The 18,709-nt window shown below is 39.0% G+C and overlaps 1 protein-coding gene across 1 annotated transcript; it reads left to right on the forward strand.

The window, feature by feature from the left end:
* Window positions 1-265: 265 nt before the first annotated feature.
* ENAM (enamelin) lies at window positions 266-11,451 on the forward strand. Its single transcript, XM_024577399.2, has 8 exons — window positions 266-319; window positions 2,168-2,236; window positions 2,357-2,401; window positions 3,084-3,125; window positions 4,889-5,152; window positions 6,144-6,206; window positions 7,613-7,663; window positions 8,611-11,451. Exons 1-8 carry the CDS (start codon window positions 266-268, stop codon window positions 11,449-11,451), a joined length of 3,429 nt encoding a protein of 1,142 aa, XP_024433167.2.
* Window positions 11,452-18,709: the final 7,258 nt, after the last annotated feature.

An 18,709-nucleotide genomic window follows, 5' to 3' on the forward strand; every position in this document is an offset into this window, starting at 1 on the left:
ACATTGCACTAGAAGCTTCTCAAAATACAGTGCCCAGAGCATTTTCTCTCTGATGTAGTTTCTACTCTACCCTTAAAAGAACAGATTAAGCTTGATTTTGAAGACCCTCTAATAAGAGTATGACTGGGCAAAATAATTAACTTTACATGTGCTGCCATAGAACTGAAGCTTTGCAATTCATTTTTGTTTGTTTCATGTCTATACGAGTTCTTTCTCATGCCAAACCATCTCTTTCTTGAAGGCTTATGAAAATTTTGGTGAAAAAATGGTGCTGCTTCAGTGCAGACATGGAGCCTCTTTTCCTAAGCAAGATAACTTGGTGAGTATTTTCACTTGTTTTTCCTAATACACACAGGTTCCATACCAACCTAAATACTGTCAGAAGTACACTGGATGGAATAAAACACTACATAAATATGTCAGAAGAAACAGAGAGCATCTGAGTTGACAGCTGGGATAGAAAAAGTAGGAACTTACACAGCCATCATATTTTGTAGCAATCACTATGAGTGTTATTTTCTGTTCAAAAAAAAATAACTAATCATAAATTTTCATCTAATAATGAACTTTTAGAGTTGGAAGGAATCTTAAAAGTTATCCAACATAACATATTAACTTTACAAAAGATAGAATGAGTAGCATTTTATATTGGCAAAATAAAAGACCACATCATCCTGTAAGTGTGCAACATTATCAAGAATCTAAGTGACAGCAATTATAGAGATGGATAATTAAGCAACAGAAAAATTAAACATCCAAAAGTTCCCCAAAATCTTGGGCCATAATCTTAGAAAGTAGATTTAGGGGGAAAAGCATTCATCAATATTCTCTTTATTAGCTTCCTTGCATTATTGTAGGCTATACTAAACACACCAGCTTCAGTTGTTATTTTTAATTCTCTACAATATTATAATTCTGAAAATCTTTAATTAGGAGACGAGGCATTTACATATTACTGCTTCCTTTGTTTAATTACACTCTCTCAATTTCTCTGATATATAAAAGGTAATTTATTACACCTAAATTTTAAGAAAATGCTGAAGTATCCTTTAATTACATTGCTAGGAAACAAGCAGAAGGGTGAGCATTAGCTCAAATCACTACTAGATGCATTTCATGCCTAGAAAGAAGCAGCAGGAACAAAAGGAATGAAAAACTACTGGCGTCTATATGCTGGTTACTATGCAGGGAATTGTGTTGTATCTGATATACCATGAAAATAAATCATTCTGATTAGAACATTTATTTTCCTCTATCATATATGCAAATTGAACACTTTTCTTAAGGAATTATCCAAGGAAATGCTTCAGAACAAATCTTATTCAAAGATGTAAATACAAGCTCTAATTATACAAGGCTTGAACAATTAACTAAAGTAGGATAAATGAAATCCATGAAAATAATCTCCAAGCTACATACATGTCTCCAGTTTCAATATCTCCCTCTGTATGTTTAATCAAAGTATCTAACAAAGAGATGAAAACTAAAAAGTTTTGCTTATGTTTTTCTAGTTCTATGATCAGCCCTTGAGCAGAAGTGATTTTTAAAATGATAATAAAGAAACAACAGAAAAAAGAAAAGGATAGGATTCTGGACTGTTCTAGCTTATTTAATTAGCCTCTATATAACTGGATGTTGTCTATAGCTTCTTAGGTAGGAAGGAGTTCAAAGTACTGATTTTGGAGTGTGCCCTCATTGAAACTGAGATTATTCTGAATAATGAATATAGTCAGACATCACTATGCCTTTCCAAACCAGGCTAGCAACTAGAAATTCAAAACCAGCAATAGTCATATTTTTCAGGTAAACTCCTAATTTCTAATTTCCACATTCCAGTGCTATGAACCATCTTTCATCTTCTCAAGCATCCATATACTCTCTCTGTCTTGCGCTGGCTCTCTCTCGCTCTCTTGCTCTATCTCTATCTCTCTTTCATCTCTTCTTTCTACTTTGACCCTTTTAGCAGTTTAGAACAGCACCAGATAATAACTATCTAATAGTTTCTTAATGTAAAATAAGAATGGTGGCAGAGGCCCCTACCACTGTCTGTTTCTGCATTCCCCTTGATGGACAGGTGGGCTAGTGCCTAAATAAGTGCACAGTATAATTATTATACCAAGCATAACTATTTCATAGTTCAAAAATAAAATCCATTTTTTAATTTCAGGTACCAAGTGGAAAATTGAAGATTCTCCTGGTCTTTCTAGGTGTGCTTGGTAATTCTATTGCTATGCCAGTGAGTATTTTTAAAAATTTTAGGACTTTTTTTGTGTCCTTGTTATATATCTTGGAGGAAATTATTGGGCTTATTTCAACCGACATTCTGAATTTGTCATTGATATTCTTTCACTTCCAGATGCAAATGCCCCAAATGCCTGGATTTAGCAGTAAAAGTGAGGAGGTATGTATGTTTAGTCTCTGGGGCAAAGTTTTCCAGAGCCCTGTCCTGAGAGTTCATTTAAAAAGGAGAATATTGGAAAACTTTCTGATATATAAAATTTCTTATGAAAGAGATAGAGGAAGTGAGATTGAAAGACTTAAACTCTCAAATCAAGGCAAATTAATAATTTCCCCAGCATCATCCTACCTATGTATTTCAATATTCCTTTTCAAGGTAAATGTGAGTTTGTGTTACATAAGTTTTCAAGCTAGCAAATGTAGCAGTTTGTACCATTTGGCTGTTAGAAGGTAGACACTTAAGCATCTAAATAACTTGTACATGACTCATATCCAGGATCATCAGCCAAATTCATTACACATCAGAAGGGAGGATCATATTTTTATAGAATTATCACATTCTCAAATCCTGAACTTCAAGAGTACAGTAGAATATTCAACAACTTCAAAATAAACAAGATTTTTATTCTCTATTATTCTATATTGATTCTTCTCAAAATAAAATTCTGAGTAAAATATTAAAATCCCATAGAAGTTTTTTATTGCATATTTATTTTAAATTTATTAATAACCACTAAAAGATATTAGGGCTCTTGTACCTTAAAATCAGAAATTCAGCTTATTTATTATGATTTGTGGATTGACTGAGTGAAAAAATTTCCATTGATGGATTTCTTTGGTTACAGATGATGCGGTATGGTCAATTCAACTTCATGAACTCTCCACATGTAAGTGATTATTTCTAATGATTTATATTATTTCTGATGATTTCCTTGTTTGTATACCCATAATTACATTATGGGGTTTGTCTTAGCTAATAAAGACACCAATAGCTATCTACACATTTTAAGTACAATATAACCATTATAAGAGTGTCAAGGGGGAGAAATAATTTCATCTGTTCCCTTACATCAAATTTTTTAAAAGAGGGAGAGAAATATCAATGTGTGGTTGCCTCTTACATGCCCCCAACTAGGGACCTGGTCTAAAACCCAGGCATGTGCACTGACTGAGAACTGAACCAGCGACCCCTTGGTTGCAGGCTGTGCTCAGTCCACTGAGCCACACCAGCCAGGGCTCAGATTTTCTTACTATTCATTACTATTATTGTTTCAAGTAAATAAAACTCATTTATTAATTACAAGTATTCTTTAAATCCAAGAGAAATCTGCTCTGGGAAAAGATCACACAAGACTATTCACAAACAATGAGAACACGAAAATAGCATAGTAATTTTCAGGGCACAGGTTGTCTTGAATGATAACACCAAAATTATGATATAAGTTATTTTATTTAAATAAATTTAGATGATACTACTGTGTGTTGATTCTTACTACAGCAATATCATATGTCACTTTTGACTTGTGACATAATTATAAAAACCATTTTGGGGGAAAATCAAGGACTTCATCAACTTTCTTTTTATTCAAGTCATTCTCTTTTAAAGCCCCTCACCAAAAATTATTATCATTGTTAATTTTCTCATCTTCGGCTACCGATTGGACTCTTTAAACTCTCATTCTTGGTTTTAATGTCTGCGTATAATTTGAAATGTTCACCAACTTAATTGTCATAAAATACTGCATCTTAATGCAAGATTTGCAATTTTACCTTCCTTCAGCCCACGTGGCATTTTCACTGGGTCATGTGTACATCATCCAATAGACAGCAAGAGATTAATTACTGAAGACTGGGAGAGGCACTGGTGTTAAGCCAGAGAAGGAACATTTGAATGGGAATTGACATTGTAAGAGGACAATTCATACATTAGCATTTTCAGATTATAACTACCTTCGCTTCCCTGCCAACCTTGTAGCTGTGGAGACTCTGATAATGAAAACGGAGTATACCTATAATCAAGAAGCACAGGCACCATTTACACAACAGAATTTCTATTCTCTCTCTCTCTCTCTCTCTCTCTCTCTCTCTCTCTCTCTCTCTCTCCCCCTCTCTCCCTCCCTCCTTTCATTTGTTTTTTTAACACCCTCACTTTATCTTCTTTTTGCTTTTCCTCTTCCTTCTCCATCCTCTAAAAAGCTACAGCGGGTTTGAATTTGACATCAACTTCCCTATAATCTGATTTATACACTTCTTACCTGTCAGGGCTTCATTCTTTTTTTTTTTTTTTTTTTTTTTTTTTTTAGAACAAACAATGCCCCTAGCACCTTTATTACTTAGGAAATTACAAAGGTTTTAGGAGCTCTGGCCAGGAGCTGGGGTTTAGGTTTTTTTTTTTTTTTTCATTCTTAAACTGAACTTTCTCACCCACTTCGACCTTTTGCTTTGTTTGTTTGGTTGGTTTTCTACAAGACTGAATGAGATTCATTTCTGTAACACTTAAAAGAATGCTAGCTAAAGACCTTGATGCTTCCATTGTTAAGGTCCATAGGATTTTTAAGATCCCTGGCTGAGGTTAGAGATTAACACAAGAGAGTAGGGAGAGCCGAATCTCAGCCCTCAGGTGACCTTACTGTTATTTACTACCCTGCAGCTAGCACAGCTGGGCCCCTTGTATGGATATGGTACACAAATTCCTCAGCTCTTCCCACAGTACCAGATGCCCATGTGGCCCCAGCCACCACCCAAAACAGGGCGCCCACGGAAACCTTCATCTCCTTCAGCATCCAAACACCAGAGCAAGACTGATCAAGTCCCACAGACCCAGAAAACCAACCAGCCTCAACTAAAAAAGCCACCACCAAAGCGGCTCCCACCTGCCCCAACTCCACCACAAGAGGAAGCCCAGCTACTTCAGGTGAGACTTACCCAGCAAAATTCTAAACCAAATCATACGGCCTCCAAGTGATGGCATGGCCTTGCTACTCCCACATAACACTGGCTTCGGTACCACTCAAACCAGGTACTGCTATGTACAAAATAGAAGTGTTCGTTGTGACATTCTCTTCCAAGATGATGCTGTCACCACCTATCCAAGACTGCCTAGTAAGTCCATTTTGGTCCTTGTTTGATTAAAAATTACCCCAAAACTCTTGCCTTAAAGAAGCTCCTTTTAAAATACAGAGATAACATGAACACTAATGGAAGACTCAGGGGACAGAGATTCGAATTCTACCCCCAGCCCTTATTATTTGCATGAGCTTGAGCAAGTCACTTTGCCTTCCTAGAATCCAGGCCCCCCATGGGTAAACAAAATGCTCTCCGAGTCCCTTCCAAGATCTGCACTTTGATGACCTAAAAGTTGCCCTGAAAGGTCGCACTGCTTCCAGTCCTTCAGGACGGTCCTGACTTAGAGCAAGAAAATGCATAAGTGGTTTCTCAAGATCTCATCTGGTGTGGGGCTTCTCAAATACTGTCTTTTAGTCAATCAGCATTTATTATTAGACACTATTATAAATGTAGAGAATACAAAATTGAATGAAAAGACTCTCCTGAATTGGGGTCCTGGCTTCAGTCATTTACCAGCTATGCAATTTGGGCCAAGTGACTAACTTCTCTGAACCTCAAATCTTAAGTGAAATGGGAATAATCGTAGCACATATTTTCTTTGGTTATATGAGGATTAAATACGCTTTCCATTATAAAGTGCTCAGCACGAAACCTAGAACATGTGTTCAATAACACTAATACTAATTGTTGTCATTATCATCTCTGCCCTAAAATTAAAAATCACAGTTTAATGCAAGACATAGACTCTCCAAAGTTTCAAATAATTGTATGTACTAGGTTTGTTTTATTTTTCATTTCTTCTCACTTCCACGTCACTCTGATTCTTTCTTTCTCTCTAGCCATTCCCACCGTTCAGCAACGGGATCTTTCCCTATCAACAGCCACTGTGGCAAGTTCCACAAGTGAGTCTTTTCCTTTATGTTAGAAATAAAAAATAATATTAGTGTGTTATATCTCAAATTAATATGAGTTTATAGTGCTAACTGGACTGCTATGTGCCAATCAGTAGAGAATCTGGAACAAAATCATCACATCAGTAATCATGCAGGAAAAAAAGAATTTTTAAGTGAATTTTTATTCATTTTGGTGACATGAACACAGATTAAATTACCAATCACTAATAACTTAGTTAATGAATTAATTTTAAAGGTTGTGCTACTTCATTACCACTCCCTGCTTCCACAAGAGGTTAGACACAAAGACTATCCTAATTTAACGTACCGGAGAAATTGAAACAAAATGGAGTTTGCAAATCACAAGATAATTAATCAAACATCTTTCCATTATATCTTGTTTCTAGCCACAGGTATTTCATTATAAAAAAAATCATACAAAATAATATTTACAAGAATCCTTTAAAGTTTAAAGTCATTAAAATAAAGTATAATATTGAAATTGCATCATAGGTATTAAAAATATGAATTGCAAAATAAACTATTTGAACTAAAGGAATAGTAAAGGCCAGTTGCTGTTAAATTAAAAAACAGAAGATGAAGAAGAAATATTTCATGACTTCATTCAGCTGCAGCACCGGTTTTTCTTGTCTATGACTCTTATGACCAAGAAGGCTTCTTATTAACAAGGAACAATTCATTTCGATAAGAGTTTGTTAGTTTTTCTTTTCGTAAAAGAGTCACTCCTTTTTACTTGCCATACTGAACTAAGGAAGCTGAGGCAGTACCAGGTGACTATTTAAAAAGCACATGAGCATGATTCTCACGCTAAAGTAGCTATTAATCTCATCTACAAAAAATTTATTCAAGGTCTCTAGCAGTTGAACTGTTTTTCTAAACCCTATTCTGAGTAGAAACTCAGCCTTCAAACTTGATTAGGAAAACGACCCTGATCAAATAAAAATATTATAGTAACAATCCAGGAAAGATTGTCAATCTGTCACCCTAAGTGAGAAGTAGACATTCTAAAAATAGTATTGTTATTTACTCTCCATTATTACATGTTCTAACATGGATGTTTGGACCCTGATGGCACCCAACACTGTGTGTGTGTATGTGTGTGTGTGTGTTGGGGTGATGGGGCTGGTGACAGCAAGGAGATGACATTTTAAGTCATCTTGGGATGACCTACCATCCTTCTGAAGCCTTTGTACTCACCAATATTCACAGATGGGTTATAATTACAGTTATTAATAGCTGGATTGTGAAAGCTAATGACTCAGGTGCTAAAAGCTAATGGTGCTGACACCCAATCACTTGTATGAACTATTTTAAGACCCCTCAAGTCTAACAAGCAAATAGCAGCATAGAAAGTGGTTTTCTCTCTTATGTTCACTGTGTTTTTCACCTTTCAGAGGGTACCACCAGGTTACGGACGTCCACCAGTCAGCAATGAAGAAGGGGGAGTAAGTACAAGTAAAGTTACATTGCCCATTAGGAATTATAACCTTTTGGTCTTTGCCTTTTTCATCCCTACCTAATAAGAAAGTTAAAATCCGACACATGAAACTATAGCTCAAGTGTCCCTGATATAAGAGGAGAAAAGTGGAACAAACCAAGCCAGTAACCTAAAGTAAAACAAATGTGATACATCATTTCTCCTCTACACGTATTGAAATCTTTCTCCTTCTTTCCCTTCCTGTCTCTTTCTCTCCCTCTCTGTCCCTCTCTCTCAAAGAAGGCCAACCTAATAACCTATGCTCCAGGTAGATGCTGGACCCTAGACAGTGATGGAGCCACAAATAAACAGGAAAGGAAGTAAGAGTATCTTAGAATGTTATCCCCACAAGGAAATTAAGTAATCATCTAACTCCCTCATTGTGCAAATATTATTAAATCCAGGAGAAAATAAATGACTAATTAATATCACCTACTGAGTGGATAAACTTTTCCCAGAATCCAAGTCTTCTGACCCCCAGTCCCATGGTGTTTTTACCACACGCACTAGGAGAAGAGCTAAATGCATGTCACGGAGTGATGTCCTGTTACTATAGTCTAGCTCCATGTCATCAAAAGTCATTGTAGTGTTTGTGGCACAGCAGATGTGTAAAATGAGAACAGAAGAATGAGGAGGATAGAGGATAGAAACCTTTAAAAATACAATTAGGTTCAGAATCCAGGCCTAGGAAGAGAAAGCTGAGAAGTAATGGTCAGAAAGTCCAAGTACCAGAAGAGAAAGGGAGTGGGGTCATGAAACCCAAGGAGAAATTAAATTTCAAGAAAGAAAGCATAAGTCGTTAGAGTTAAAAAGAAGCAGGTGGCTGATAAGATTCCCTATCACATTAAAAAATTCCAAGGAACACCACAGTGGGAAACAAAGAGTAATTAACAATGTCCATCTTCTTCCCTACAGAATCCTTACTTTGGGTATTTTGGATATCAAGGATTTGGGGGTCGTCCTCCATATTACTCAGAAGAGATGTTTGAACAAGATTTTGAAAAACCCAAAGAACAAGACCCTCCTAAAACCAAGAGTCCAGACACCGAACCCTTGTCGAATTCAACAGTTCCTGAGACTAATTCTACCCAAGCAAGTCCAGGTGGAAATGACACCAGCCCAACAGGAAACAGTGGCCAGGGGCCAAACACTGTGGGCAACCCTACAGCTCAAAACAGGGTCATCCCGCCCCCAACAGTTAATGTTTCAGGCCAGAGGCCACCAAGAAGTCAAATCCCGTGGAGACCAAGTCAGCCAAACATTCGCAAAAATTACCCAAATCCTAACGTTCAAAGTTTTCCTGTGGGAAGACAATGGCGTCCCCCAGGTACCGCCACAGGGCACAGACAGAATGGGCCTTTTTACCAAAATCAAGTCCAAAGAGGTCCTCGGTGGAACTCCTATGCTTTGGAAAGCAAACAAGCAGTTCGTCCAGGAAATCCAAACTATCGCAAACATTACGCTTCCACTGCAAGAGGCAGTTCTCCCAATCTTGCAGGAAATTCAGCAAATTTTAGAAGGAAACCTCAGGGGCCAAGTAAACACCCTTTGGGAACCAACGTTGCCCCTTTGAGTCCCAAACATAGTACTACTGTTGGCCGCAATGAAAAAATTCAAAATCCAAGAGAGAAGCCATTGAGTCAAAAAGAAAGAACAGTCATTCCTACAAGGGATCCAACTGGCTCCTGGAGAAACTCTCAAGATTATGGAGTTAATAAATCAAACTATAAACTGCCTTACCCTGAGGGCAACGTGCTAGTCCCAAATTTTAATTCGATTGATCAACACGAAAACTCTTATTACCCAAGAGGAGACTCTAGAAGAGCCCCAAATTCTGATGGACACACCCAAACCCAGAATTTGCCCAAAGGGATTATTTTAGAACCAAGAAGGATCCCATATGAATCAGAAACTAATCAGCCAGAATCAAAGCACAGTACATATCAGCCTGCATACCCAGAGGAAATCCCTTCCCCTGCAAGGGAACATTATCCTGGTGGGAGAAATACTTGGAACCACCAAGAAATCTCTCCACCTTTTAAGGAAGATCCAGGCAGGCAGGAAGAACACTTACCTCGTCCTTCCCATGGCTCTAGGGGATATGTGCACTACCCTGACTATAGCCCTTTTGATCCCAGAGAAAACTCACCATACATTAGAAGCAGTAAATGGGACGAGAGAGATGATTCTCCCGATACTAAGGGGCTACCAGAAGATCTGATGTACCCCATGAATACTCCAGTCCCGAAAGAAACAGTCCCTTATAATGAAGAGGACCCAATTGATCCAACTGGAGATGAACTTTTTCCGGAACAAAGTAAATGGGACATGGAGGAGTCGAGCTTTAAAGAAGGCACCACAGTTAGGCACTACAAAGGGGAGCAGTACACCTCAAATCAACCAAAGGAATACCTTCCCTATTCCTTAGACAATCCAGGAAAACCCAGGGAGGATTTTCCTTATGGTGAATATGACCCCTGGAACCCAGATGAGAATTTTCCGTCATATAATGCAGTTCCCCCTGTACCACCACCTGTGGAGAGCAGGGGCTATTATGCTAATAGAGCTGTTGGACAAGAAGAAGGCACTCTGTTTCCTTCTTGGAACTCCTGGGACCACAGGATAGAAGCCCAAGGGCAGAGAGAAAGAAGACCATATTTTAACAGAAATTTCTGGGATCGGCCAAGAAATTTGCACAAAGCCTCTGCTAGTCCACCACACCAGAAAGAGAACCAGCCTTATCCCAACTCCCCAGCTGGGCTTCAGAGAAATCCAACATGGCATGAAGGTAAGAACTTGAATTACGGCATGCGGATTACTAGGTTAAATTCACCAGACAGCGAACATTTAGCTTTCCAGGACTTACTGCCTCCAAGTTACTCAATAGGTCAAAAAGAAGCACATTTATTTCACCTTAGCCAGAGAAGCCCTTGCTGTTCTGGTGGCTCCACTGGACACAAAGACAATCCACTTGCTCAAGAAGACTACACTCCATCCTTTGGTCTGGTGCCAGGGGAGAGCCAAGAAACCAGCCCTCTGTATACAAAAGATAGTCATGCAAAGCACGCAAGACACACCATCTCCCCAACAACCACCCTACCTACCCAAACAAACAGCTCAGAGAAAAGACAGCCCCTAGAAAGTCAAAATCCCAGTCCTTTTAGAGATGATGTGTCCACTCTGAGGAGGAACGTGCCATGTTCTATAAAGAATCAACTGGACCAAAGGGGGATTATGCCCTTTTCTGAAGCCAGTTCCCTTCAATCAAAGAACACACCTTGTCTCAAAAATGACCCTGGAGGAGATGGAAACAATATTTTGGAACAAATATTTGAAGGCAACCAGCTCAGTGAAAGGACTGTTGACCTCACTCCTGAGCAGCTTGTTATTGGGACACCTGATGAAGGCCCCAAACCAGAAGACATCCAAAGTGAAGTGCTAGGAAATGAGGGTGAAAGGCAACAACAAAGACCATCTAGCATCCTACAGTTACCATGCTTTGGCTCCAAATTAGCCAAGTATCACTCCTCCAGCCCAGAAACTCCATCTAGCATTGGAAGGCAAAGCCCATTCAATGGGGACTCATTAATGCCTACTGAAATTCCTGACTCATTGGCTGGATTAGCTACTGGGACTCAGTTTCAGAGTATAAATGTAGACCCACTTAATGCAGATGAACACACTCCATTTGACTCCCTTCAATTAGGGACCAATCCACAGGACCAAGTGCAAGACTGCTTACTACTTCAGGCCTAGGGATTATATCAACCAAGTATTCCTCAGAGAAGAAAAATGCCCGATATCCCACAGTGGTTCTCAAACTTCCCCCCACGACTTGATTAAGTATCTGACCCTCTTGGTGATCCTTAAGTTTTTCCCCATCCAGCAATAGGAGTAGTGGCCCAGGTGATGTGATGAGGTCGGGTCTCTGGGTGTCACTACATCTAGGGCTGTCACTATTAGCATAGACCTTTACAAAAAGGCAGGAAGACTATGACCGCCACCACCTTGAAACATGGAAGCCACTGGTCAGGTTAGTTTCCCTTCGCTTGCTGATTCTTCCTTTTTCTCTCAAAGTTCTGTACTTACAAAATTCTCTGATTTTGCAAGACAGAAAAGCAGATGAACTTTCCATTTTATGTATGGAGATCTATATAATCCTGATGATTGTACATTTTTTCTTGTGTTGGTCTTTGTCAGTTTTTCTCCTAGTTAATGTTCTCTCCCACCACCTTTTTTTACCTTTATCATTTCTTTTCTTATCTTCCGTCTTTGATCTCTCTCTCAACCAGTCTATATTTAGCTTTCTGTTTTTTCATTCCCATCTTTCTACCACTTCTTACATACTAAGCTATCTCTGACCATCACTAGTGTTTACATCTACCTTTTCCATTTTGTCTTCCTCTTTTCCCACCTTTCTGTTCTGACTCCCGACGTGTCACTTGTCACTCAATCTCTTCCTCTGACTCCTTCTTCCCTTCAATTAATCTTTCTCCTTGCTGCACTACTTTCATATCTTAAGATAGCATGTCTCTCTCCCTTTATGGTCTCTACTCTCTCGACTCTAACCTAATATTTTTCTTGGCCTAGCCTAACCTTCATTTTAAAATATATTTCAGGAATAGAAAACACTAATACCTACTTTTGTTTTTAATATTCATACGTTCTTTACCAGGTGGACACAGATCAGTCAAAGGAACACATTCAAGGACAAGTTTAGGGGGAGACAAGCTAGTTACCCAGAGCTAGCAGTTGAGAAACAAGGCTTGGGAAGGTAGGTGGGGAAGGACTGCCACTCTGTGACTGAGCATCCAGACCAAAAAGAGTAGGACTTGCCTTTCCCCCTCACCAACTCCTCATCTGCAGGATTTGGGAAACACTGTCCTAATCAATTAAGGGAAATGCTCAATGGCTAGTTTTCTTTAATAGTACAGTATGAGTGATTCTAGCAATATGTGCTACTAGTAACAAAGACTTGTATTCTTCATGTCCTGGTAGAATTATTTGCAGACCCACTTTCTTCATATCTTGATTAAATAGTGTATATTATTGTGTAAAGTAGACATTTCTATATTGCCTTGCTTAGAATACATCTAGGTGTTTTGCTTTTATTAACAGCATTTGGCCTACTATCTGTATATTCCTGCCTAGAGAAAAAGAGTTCTCAGAATTACCGGGAAAGTTACCTTCTAACTCTAAGGAATTTCTTAGGAAAAAAAATTCCCTGGGACAGAGTTCATAAGTAGATCTCAGAAATTTGGAAAAATATAATGTTGAAAACTTCCCAAGGAAACGAATCTTGTCCTTTTAACCTTATAAAGTTCCTGGCACATTGTCTTACATAGTAGATGCCCAGTAAATATTTACTGATTGACTGATTCTTAAAACAGCTTTTAAAGCTCCCATGAAAATACAGCAGTGTGCTTTTCCTGCTGGTAAACCACAGAGGATACTGAACGAGCTACCACACTCTGTAGCGTAAAATATTCAGCAACATTTGCATTGTAGAATCTCAGGGTGAGAAGGGATCTTAGACATAGACTATTCTAGGCCATCCACTAGTTGCTTAAATCCACCACCACCACCAGTTTTACATTTTAATCATTCACTGCAAAATCATTAACTTATTCTATATAAAGTATCTCTTAAGAATTATCCTCATCAAAATAAAATTACATTTTATGTTTCACTACTTTTTTTCAAATGATTTTTTAAATCTATATATGAATGGCTTTCACTGTAAAATATCTTTCACTTCAATATTTCTTCAAAATGTATGGATCGTACATTTGTTTTAGCAGATACGTGGACACATCTTCATCTATGAGTCGCCGCAACTTAACTGATCACCTGAGACCTCTGTAATGTGACATGTAAACACACCAGGGGACAAAAAACATGTATTAAATTTGAGACTATAGAGAGGGAATTGTCCCTATGGAAAATGAATCATTCCATCAACACAAGTATCCTTCTGCAAACCTGATACCAGGCCTTAGTGCCTACAGCAAAGAAATAATTCTGTGTGCCCTTGTTACGTTATTGATAAAGCTTTGAAAGTCAGCTCTGAAGTTAAGGTGCATGCAGTGGGGGTAGCAGGCTCTGAGGTGACCCCCTCCTGTCTCCAGCTGTCTCAGACCCCTGCCATGGCCCCATTTCTATGGCAAGTTCTTACACCTAGTGGTCGTCACCTGCTCATTTTAAAATGGCTGGATACATCCTGGTGATGTCTTTAGATAATAACGTAAATAAATAAGAGAAAATAACATCTGCAGATGACAGCACAGGACATAATCTAGCAAAGCTAACACACACCTGCCTTGTATAAGCATTTCTGTCTCACAGCCTGTAATAGATTTCTCTAGAGCAGCGGTCCCCAACCTTTTTGGCACCAAGGACCATTTTCACGGAAGACAATTTTTCCACAGACCAGGGTTGGGGGGTGGTTTCCGGATGATTCAAGCACATTACATTCAAGCTCACCTCCTGATGTGGGGCCCAGTTCCTAACAGGCCTGGGCCAGTACCAGTCCGCCGCGCCCGAAGGTTGGGGACCCCTGCTCTAGAGGGTAGTTGGTCATTCATCCAGCTGACTGGGGGAGATCTTAAGATTTTGCACTCTAAGCAGGAAGCAAAGCAGGAAGACATGTAGGGCCCAGCCCCCTCTGAAAACCTAGCCTGGCGGCCATCGTCTGAAGGCTCCTCCTCTGGCAGTTTGAACGCTCTGAACGGGTTTGACGTTAATCGCTCACATCAGCCTTAACTTTATACACTTTTAAAGAAAATTCACAGCCTTTGCGTTGCTTTTATTACTTGTTTTGACATATCCCAGTCTGCTTCTGTCATGATTCAATGGACCCTAAAAAAGACTCTTCTTGCCCTCAGAAAACCAAACTTCATTTCTAAAAACCAAAAAGGGAACCAGAAATGTTGGATTTCAGATGAACAACTGTGACCCTCCTTCACAAAACCTCAGAGGTTTCACTGTGACTAAGCCCAACTGCCTAATTAAAACTCAGAAGAAAACTGCACTTGTTGGAAAATAGGTGATCACTATTTCACAACGGAATAGAGTTTTTGGTTTTGTCCACCTGTTCTTCCTTAGGCCTGTCACATCAGCCACTAGACCTTTATCTCTCACTTTGAATTCATAACCAATAAGATTTAGAAACAGGGTTCAGCTGGTAACGAACACAATTTCATTCTGGCAGAGCAGAATTCTTCAAATAAAGGAGGACGAAACTGAGCTGTAATTTGACACAGACATAATTGTGAAATAGAGCAGCTCTCAAAGCCGGTTGCTTCCCGGTTAAAGGTCCTCTGCACTCAGTGCCCATTGTCATCTGCATCCTCTTTTCTGTGCTTTATCAGAACTGGGACAGTAACTTCCTCTTTGGGTCTTATCCAAATAACCATGCCACACTGTACAAAGCAGGTATTTGCTGTGACTGACCAGGTAAACAATTTCTGCTCAAGTGTTGGCTAATCTGTAATCCTCCCAAATCATCCACCATGCCCATGAACGGTGAGTTCAAATCATGGTATGTGCAGGAAAGAATAATGGTAGAAAACATTGTTTGGGGCAGACCTTGTTAGTCCCTTAGCTGTTAAGCCACACTGGCAGCCGCCCCTTTTACTCAGGATGCACGCTGTCTCTGACGGTACTGCATGCTCTATTAGCGTTTCTCAAGCTCTAATATGCACATGAGTCTCCATAAAATGCAGGCTTTGATTCTGTGATCTGGAGTGGGGTCTACAATTCTGTATTATGGACATGCTTCCAGGTGATGATGAATCAACCAGTTGGTAGACCAAATTTTGAGTTTCAAAGTGCTAGGCTATTTTTTACAGGTAAGAATCTACTGCACAATCACAAAGGAGAAAAGAGAAAGGTCTTGACCACTGAAAAACCTGAACATCACCAATTTGGGGGGCATGTGTATAAATGAATCATGTAAGTGCAAGGTTTGCTAGAAACACAAAGACAAAGAGGGGCAGGACAATCCCATCTCTATCCCCACATTTATGTTATGCTTCTTCCTTTCTCTTTGTGCGGTTCATGTAGCTCTAGAAAGTTCTACTTCCATACATGAAGGCCATATTACATTAATATCTTCTCCAGATTACCCCAGCTTTCCTGCAGGCTCATAACACATCATCTTTTATATTTAATCCCATATTATCTTCTCTCATGTGCTGATTTTTTTCTCTGTTAGTTCTGTCTATATTAGGGGGGAAATACTCCTAAAAAGTGAGGCCCAATTCTTATTCTTCTTACGTATTGGTCATAGCATCTGGAACTGTGCTGAGCACAGAGTAGATGCTAAATAAACATCACTTTTTCTTTAAATCTTTTTTGTAAGTGGATAGAAATTTAGTATTTTCCAAAGTTTAAAAAATTGATTAAAAATTAATAACGAATATTTTTTGAAGTATAAGATGCATACTCATTACAGAATATTTGGCACATACTGAAAAGTAAAAGGAAACAAATAATATATAATCCTACCATCCAATGTTAATATTTTGGCCTATTTTATATGTGTGTATTGGAAGGGCCTTAAAGCGCTTCATTTATTAAATATTCTATTTTCCCTTTTCATGTTATACAATTTCCATAACACAAAAACTATTTAAAACTTCATTTTCGTTGTCTATAAAATATTCAGAAATACACCTATCTTACCGTTCCCTTTGACAAGGGACTTAAAGTTTATTATGACTTTTCACTATAATAAATAATGCTGTGATAAATATCCTTATACCATTTTGTCCATATCTCTTGTCTCCTCAGAGGTGGAATGACTGAAGGAAACAGGCTGGAAGTGTATTTTAGACAGGGCAACATACTGAATGAGAGCAGTGGCTTTGGAGTTTGACAGTCTTGGATTCAATTACCACTTCCCCATACCCTATTTTTAAAACCTGAAGACGATTACTTCGACCCTTTGCATCTCAGTTTCATCATTTGTAAAATGAAGATAGTAATTATTTCCTAGGGCCGTTATGAGGGTTAAATGAAACGAAATGCATATGCGTTGTGCTTCATAAATTAACCACTAGGTGGAGATGGAGGCTTATAATTCTACAACAGGGGTTCTCAATTCCCCAGCAGCAGCTGGGAATTTTTGGAGAAATGCACTTGCTCCTGAGGCATGCCAGAACTACTTAATCATCATGGTGGAGGGCAGGGGTTCAGCAATCTGTTTCAACGAGTCCCCCCCATGAGTCTCATGCATTCTAAAGACTGAGAATCAGTGATCCAATACGTTCACATTTTTCTCTGATTTGTTGTCTGCGCAGAGAAGAGCCAGATGTCAATGAACACACAGTGACAACTACACTCTACCGAAGGTTACAGAATGCTCCCATAGCTGTACTAAGTGATATACACACATTACGGCATGTATCCTTACTTTCACAAAAATGTACGAGATAGTTTGTACTCCTATTTTCTATCAGATTGAATGAACTTGCCCTTAGTGACTTGTCATTTAATCACTAAATATAGTCTGTACTCCACCAAGGATATAGACTTACCCACTTCATTACAAGCCACCTCAAAGCCAAGACCTGGAAAGTCTATTAAAGAGTAATGTTCCTAACCCGCTGATCCCAAGTCAGGCATCCGTTTGTCTGGGTAGGAGTGTGTGTGCGTCTGTGCATCTGTGACTGCAGAAGCACAATCATGGTTCATTTCGAATAGCAAGTTACACAAAACCATTCAAAATGACACGTGTGCAGTGAGACAACTGAATACTGACTTGGGTCTACTGGTTTTTAAGGTCCTGGTACAAGATGAATGTTATTCTTGTTATTAATTAATGTAATTTTTCTCTGGTTGGTGCTGAGTACGTTCACTTAGGCAAATGGCTAAGAACTATGCAAAAGGAAAACATTCATACCCATAATACTCCCTTATGCCTGTCTTGTTAAAATATCCAGTTAGTTCAAATTTAAAAGGGAGGTCAAATAGTACACAAATAATTGACTTACAACAGATCCATGAATTGGTCACATTAACCTCAAAATGCCACATGAACTGTAAGAAAATGCTATAGTGGGCATAAATGATTATTAAAGAGCTTCTGTTGATATTTGGTACAGCTATGGCCGTGACTGGGTTTTCATTGCCGTTTACTAGACAAGTGAACCAGTCAAATTGTTAATTATGAACTGAGTTCACTTTCTCATTAAAGATATGAGAAAGTAAACCCAAGAGTTATTCTGAAGTATAAAATGAAATGACACAGGTGATTCATGTGGCAGATAAAGAATGTTCAGTATCAACATCTTCATTAAATCAGATACCGCATAATTGGCTACTATGCTAATAATTCAGGCCCTCTGGAGGCAGAATCCAAGATGAGATTGAAGAGGCAAGAGAAAATGGGGCGGGAGCCCAAGAAGGCTGGGAGAGGCTTCAGCCTCTGACTCAGGTCTGACCCACGTTGAGCAAGGGCAGGGAGGAAGGCTGGGTAGGTAGTATCTAGTGGTGGTGCAGTGCTAAGAAATTTTCAATGAAGCTGATGGGGAGTCTTCAAGTCAGTCACCCTAGAGGAGTCCTGTGTCTCCCAGGAACTGCCTGTCTTAGTCCTTGACATTCGCAGTCATCACTGGCTGGGAGCAGCCCATGGACTTCATACACGCACAGTGGTGGGTACCAGAGCCATCGGTCAAATACACTCCCTGCAAAGAACCCAGAGGCTCCTTTCGTAGCTGCCTCATCTCCATTGATTCCTTAGTGTTTCCTCACTAAACTGTTGACTAGTACAAGCAAACGCATTAGTAAAACTAAGCACAGAAAGGCTTTAATCTTTCTTCAATAACTCTCAGTGAAGAGCCACCAGATTTATATGGAATGAGTGAATGTTTAATAAAGCCCTGGTCGATGCCTAAGAGGTGGTGAATGCTAAATTGTTGTTAATATGATGGTCTGCAAGTTTAGCTGAACTTCTGAAAGAAGGAGAATCTACAGGACTATCAGTTTGAGCTGGCATTTAATGAAGCAATAA

The sequence above is a fragment of the Desmodus rotundus genome, chromosome 4, assembly GCF_022682495.2.
Source record: "Desmodus rotundus isolate HL8 chromosome 4, HLdesRot8A.1, whole genome shotgun sequence".
In the NCBI taxonomy this organism is placed as follows: domain Eukaryota; kingdom Metazoa; phylum Chordata; class Mammalia; order Chiroptera; family Phyllostomidae; genus Desmodus; species Desmodus rotundus.